The sequence below is a fragment of the Camponotus floridanus genome, unplaced genomic scaffold, assembly GCF_003227725.1.
Source record: "Camponotus floridanus strain SB8 unplaced genomic scaffold, Cflo_v7.5 scaffold9, whole genome shotgun sequence".
NCBI classification, from domain to species: domain Eukaryota; kingdom Metazoa; phylum Arthropoda; class Insecta; order Hymenoptera; family Formicidae; genus Camponotus; species Camponotus floridanus.
In genome coordinates, this window is record NW_020229860.1 from 2,194,699 (window position 1) to 2,201,272 (window position 6,574).

The 6,574-nt window shown below is 28.8% G+C and overlaps 1 protein-coding gene across 3 annotated transcripts; it reads right to left on the reverse strand.

The window, feature by feature from the left end:
• Positions 1-1,801: 1,801 nt before the first annotated feature.
• Positions 1,802-5,368, reverse strand: LOC105257547. 3 transcript variants are annotated; one of them, XM_011268239.2, is made up of 7 exons: positions 5,311-5,368; positions 5,085-5,175; positions 4,254-4,488; positions 3,995-4,097; positions 3,639-3,903; positions 2,584-2,737; positions 1,802-2,264 (listed from the first exon to the last, which is right to left on the reverse strand). In XM_011268239.2, exons 2-7 carry the CDS (start codon positions 5,088-5,090, stop codon positions 2,071-2,073), a joined length of 957 nt encoding a protein of 318 aa, XP_011266541.1. In that variant the 5' UTR covers positions 5,091-5,175; positions 5,311-5,368; the 3' UTR covers positions 1,802-2,070. The 3 variants fall into 3 exon arrangements, with proteins under 3 accessions (XP_011266541.1, XP_011266540.1, XP_011266539.1); XM_011268238.2 differs by lacking the exon at positions 5,311-5,368 and having other exon boundaries at positions 3,651-3,903; positions 5,085-5,304; XM_011268237.2 differs by lacking the exon at positions 5,311-5,368 and having other exon boundaries at positions 5,085-5,304.
• Between the last annotated feature and the right edge of the window lie 1,206 nt (positions 5,369-6,574).

Below are 6,574 nucleotides of genomic sequence, written 5' to 3' on the forward strand. Positions count from 1 at the left end.
GTATTTTTATTATAAATATCTTTGATTTTAAGAATAATTCAAGATGAATTTGAAGAATACGTAGATGAGATTAATAGCGAGAATAATAGTTTACACATATATAATTATAAACACTTTGCTGCAACATTTAATAAGTAAATGTAGAGAGGTTGACACAGAAATGCATATTTATTTATAGTTGATATGCAATGAGCAAAGCATAAAGTTACCAAAATGTCAACGCTATTTAACAAAGAATCTCAATAATACCCGAAATAAGAGCAAAGAACGACAAAAATAAACGCTCATACTCATATAGCTGTATCTAGTATTGCTATAGTTAGATGGAATTATATTTTACATTGTACAGTCCTACATATACGAACGCACTATAGGTAGATAGTAAACTATCTTCGCGTGTGAGCGAAATAAAGAGAGACGGATATGGAAAAGGAAGAATAGCTGAAGGAGACATGTTAGGTATAAGTGAATCCTGCGCGAAGTTCCACAGGAACAGACACACTTTTGTTGTCTGTTAACTGCGAATTTCTACGTTACATGTATGTATAATAGAGATGTATACACGCGTGCGCAAGAGGCTGATCCCGATCAGCGAGAATTTGCCAGATCAAGCAGATCGAGTGTTAAATGTAAAATGGCACTGCGAGTTGTTGTAAAGAAGAAAAAAAGGATCAGACAATGGTGATGATATTTTCAATATTGGAAATTTTGAATTCACCGAAATTGTATCAGTTTGAGCTCTTGCTTTTTTAAAATCTCCGTTGCTGTCTATTTACGAGCAATGAAGGGATATTCGAAGTATAAGGTATATTCTAGAAGCTATATAAAATATCGATCGAATCTCAGCTCGTTTTTTCTTTGCACAACACGAGAAGTGCCGTTGCGTTAACACCGCGAGATCGAAATCAGCCCTTCTATTTCAGATTATATGAAATATAGGTAAAATGGGATAAATATGGGATATATATAAGCGTACGTGGTGCATTTAGATTTTTTACACGTTAAGGCAAGCAGATGAGAGTCTCGTTTCGTTAGCATTTGCATTCTTAAGCGGTGTATACCTTAAGCTGGGCCTCGCAATCACGTGATTATCGTGTTATTATTTCGCCCGGTATATAGTTTACAGTCGCAAAAAGATGCTCGGAGCTGAGTAAAACGACTATTTTTTTATATTTATGCGATTTTACAGTAGGAAAAGCGATAGGGTTTATGCATTCGTATTATTATAAGAAAATCCATGATCGCGACGTGGAAGGAAGTTTAGAAACGAGTTTGTCATATCAGTTAAATATTGTGAAATAGTGTTTTCATCAGCTTCAAAGACGATACATTTTCACGTTAAGAGGAAAGGAGAGAGTGCAGATACACACACACGCATATACACATGTGAGTATCGTAGTGCGCGCACTGACGCATTACAAAGATTTCCTGAAATCCGGGACATTGTAAATATATAGGAATAATGCCGTAACTACGAAATTATATGAATAAAGTATTGAAACTGTGCACGAGAGAGAGATTCGTTTTATCCCTTTCGGCGTATCCTTTTTGTCTGCACGAAATGCATTACCCTGATTGAATAGAATTTCGCTTTTAATTTCAGCTGCTCTGAAATATTCTTGAAATTGAAAAATAAAAATTCTCTGAACAGAGATTTTAAAAAATTTATATGTACTAAAATAAACGGGTAAAAATAAAGGTACAAACCTTTTTTACAATTCTTTTTTTCAAAAATTCATTACTTGTACAAAGTGTTTTAATAGTTAATATTAGTTTTTTTAATATGTGGAGATAAGCACCATTTTGCTATATGCATTGCTTTATTTCGTAAGATGCAAATGTAACATACATTATTTATTCTATTTAATCTACACCTACATCTACACAATCACAATCACAATTTTATATCAATCGATAAAAAAGAATTTCTCACGACTACGCGTCTTTTACTTGACTTATACAGTCAGTATGTGCTTACAATGACTAGATACGATGATATAACAGATGTAAAAGGTGCACAATGTGTAACTTCGCTTATTGGTATAATATAACAAAAAGAGGACGAAATACTTATATGGTAGGTACGTAAGTGGATGACGTGATGCTACTTCTCAATAGCGTATCTGAAGCATGTTGCGGGCCGGAACCCTTCCGAGATGCACGTTTATGCGGATGAAGATTCAACGGAGGTAAATTCGGATGTTCGATTCTCGTCGGAGAACTCACGCGTGGACGGAGAGTTCCTCTCTGAATTGTAAGTATGCCTAAAATAATACGTTCAAAGGCCAATAATATATTGTTTATTTCAAGAATATTAAAATTTATATTGTCATACATATATGTCTATATGTATGTTTCTTTACATATTTTTAAATTATACGGAATTAAAATATCTGATTGAAATAGTTAACATTATATTCTAATAAGGTGATATTAATAAACGGAATAATATTTATTATTTTCTACAGTGTTTTATATATTGAAAACATATATCATATAAAAATTGATATAAGAGTGCATATATGCTCTTAAAATGTTTAATATTATTAATTAATGTTTAATTAATATTTTTGCTTTCTTTACCAGATTCATTTGGCTCTAGAACATCGTTGAGTTGATAATACTCGGTCTTGATGGATAGAGGTTCCTCATAATCTACAAACGCAGTGTTATCGAAAGCTTTATCATCCTTTGGTCGATTTTGCACTGGAGTAATAGCTGGTGGATCGGCATATGTCTAGAAGATTATTAATTTATATTCACGTATATGTTTTTACATATTCTACATATAAAATAATCTGTTGAAATGAATCCATAACATTAGATTACCCATTGTCTTACATTAAATGTCCATTAATTGTCTTACGTTAAAATTTAACAAGTAAAATTTATCAAAAATTAATTAATTCTAAGATAAAGAGAGATTTTTTTAAATCTTTCATCAAAACTATAAAATATACATTGTTAAAAAGCATAAATAAAATTAACTAATTAATTAATTAAAAATAAAATTAATTTCTCATGTGGAATTAATAATAAATTAAAAAATAATAAAATATATGTATAACAAATAATTTCTCTGCTTTAATAAACGCTTACTATTTGTTTTCTAACCAAGAAAACAAGCGAGATATAGGAAAAGATATTTAAAAATAAAACAATTTCTATTTTATGAATTAAATCTCTCTGTTTCTCATTTATTTATAAATGAAACTAGTTGTAAGATTCTAATGGAACGTAATTTATAAGAAGTTTTACATAGATTGATTAAGCATCTCTTTTATTTATTTCCTAAAACAGATATCGAGGGGCCAATAGTTTTCAAATTATTGAGACTAATTGTAAACTTCAAAAAGCGCAAACAAACATTATTTGTTTAACTTCATACAATTTCATTTGATATCATTTTGATTTTTAATTTAATTTACTTTTTTTACATATAGAAATTTGTAATTATTCGTAACAAAAATATTTAATGTTAATAATTGAAAAAATTATATCTTTACTAAAGTAAATCAACTGCAAATTGATCAAAGAAAGCTAAAGGAACAAAAATATTCATAAATGAAGTGTTGCACTATATCTGAGATCTTGCATATGAATAATTGTAATATAATACAAACGTATTGTTAAATTGCCTTGAGTTTTACATGTTCGGTTGGTGTAGTCGCACAGGCACGTTTGTGGAACTGTCCACCCCCTATGGTCTCATATGTGTGCTCTTCTAAATAATGTCTCGTAGTACCACGTGGAGTGAGAGTGGCCCACATGACTCGACTGTCTTGCATGGTATCGGTCGTACACGGATAAAGTACTGCCTCATTCTGGAGCCTGCCATTTTTTGCCTGCATTCCAGAAGTTGCATTTGGCATAGAGATCACTCCGCTTTTTCCATTCCTATTGCTATAACGGATAATAATTTGTCGTTTGTTTCATTTTTTATCAAAAATGTAAAATTATAATTTCCGTTAATAAAATAAACAGATATACTTACAATTTACACTTTAAGAGCAATGTCGCGAGCACTACTCCAATAAAAATGACACCGACGCAGGATGATATCAGAATCAGAAGCCAAGTGTCATCGAATACAGTTCCTAATAAAATTATATAAAATTTTTACATTTAAATTCTACATATTTTATTTCTATGTTTAATCATTCGTATTAACTTCTTTATAAAACAATACATAAATATTAGTTATGTAAATCTTACTTTTTTATAATAAATAAATATTTGGTCTTTTCACCAACCTTGTTGAGGCATTTCTATATATTGAACTCCTTCGGAGCGCCGATCGCAGAAATGCTTGCAGGGACTGTCATTTAAATGCGGTGGAAATGGCAGGATGTCAGAACTTGGGTAAAAATCGGAACCTTGTTGAAGAATAGCAGGAAATGGTGGCGGTGGTATATGAAGGATATCAGGGGGTGGTTCGAGCGTACAATAAGCACAGGTTGAATTCATGATTGTGTCTAGTGCTCTCATCTGTAAATTATAATTGATAAAGTTATAATTAGGGCCAATTATTGTGATGTTCCACGTATAAGAATGTAAGAAATAATAAGGACATATTATATATATATATATATATATATATATATATATATATATATAATATTCATTTTATTTAATATCTTTATATTTAATAATTATATTTATATATAAAATTATTAAATAAAATATATATATAACAAAAATTTTAAATTCTAACTAATTTTTATTTAAATCTAACTAAGTTTTAAATTTTAATTAAATTCCAAAATAAACATAATATATATTTTAATATCTTCTCTTACTGTATATATGTATTTATATATGCATGTATGTACAGATGTGGATATATGTGTATGTATGTATATAATTATAAAACAATATAAATGTAAATTTATATTTATATATATATATATATATATATATATATATATGCAGATAAATAAAATAAATATAAATCAGAAAATAAAATGTATATATATATATATATATATATATATATAATTATTAAATAAAAAAGACATTAAATAAAATTTAAACTATTTAGAGAATATTTAAGTATAAATAAAATTAAAAAATCTATGTAAAACCTTCATAAGTAATGACAACGTTAAATCTCCATCCACTTTTCTGTCTTTTCGTTTTCCTCCTTGTCTCCTCGATTGTATCTTCACTTTACGTCTTCGAATTGAACACCAATCATGCAAAATAAGCAGAGGATTTTCAAGTAAATTCATCCATTTTCCACGCGTCACAGGTCACATTATACAAGTAGAAAAAGAAGAATATTATTGTGATAAGAAAATGCACTCTTACCATTGAACACTAGCTCTGTGAGATTCTAGTATCGCAGGGCATACCAGATTAGTGTAGGGCGCACGCGCGTCTTTATTGAACGTAAAGCACCGATAAAAGTGACAACCATAACCGATTACAGGGATGAATTTTACGCATTTAAATCCTAAGCTTTAATTTCAAATAAAAAATATTTTATTATGAGCGAAAAGTGTATATTTTTTGTTTAATTTTTTTATACTTGTACTATAATTTCGCTGCACTTTTTAAAATATTAATTTAGCGTATATAATTATGTTAGTAATTGGCCATTTAGAGATTCGTGATTTAAAAATGCTTTAATTAATTATATTTCAAGAATACAAGTGCATAACTTTTAGCTAATGTAAATTTTAATAATACCTTTACTTCAAAATTTTAAAAAATAGCAAAAAATATAGCATTGTATCAAAGAAATACTTATTATTAAAAACTAATTGAGAGTTAAATAAATAATTCAGAATTATCATGAAATAAATTTCATATAAATAAATGTGTGTATGTATAATTATGATTTATGATTTCAATTTATAATGTTACACAATTTCTTTCTTAAAATAAAATAAGAAGCAAAAGAAGGCTAGGAATCAAAGATACAGGTAATGATGTATGATATTAATAATATATGATAGAAATTTTGTAAAGTTATTTATCTTACATACAATAAGGAGCGCAAAAATATATATTTAAAATTTACTGTCGACGACGTTTCTACCCTACTCTGAGTCTTTTACAAAATCAAATATACACTCTTTTTTTTTTTAAACGGTCTATCATGCCGGCCGGGGTAGTGTTGGGTTCTCCCCGCCGCTATGCAATGCGGCGAGGCATACCAACTAAAAACCCCTCGTGGCCATCCCTGGCCATTATTCGACTCTAAATAAAAGAAAATAATTGTATAATGCGATATAATAATGTAATTGATAGTTAAAATTAGCATATTTACAATCAAACAATTTTATCATGTACTAATACATACACTTTTTTAATTTATTAATTGCTATTTAAGGTCTATATGTAATTAATTACATGTAAATTAACATGTCAAAATAATAGTAATATAACAAAGTATTATCGTGATATATATATTCCATGTGAAGTGAAACATTCTAATAAGCAAAAAAAGTTGTACTTGAATTAGTAAAGATTCGAATTTTCTTAGCAAAGATTTGAACCTTTTTAAAGAAGATTCGAGCTCGCTTAGTGGCATATGCAGATCAGATTTATAAATTTCTATAAATTTCAG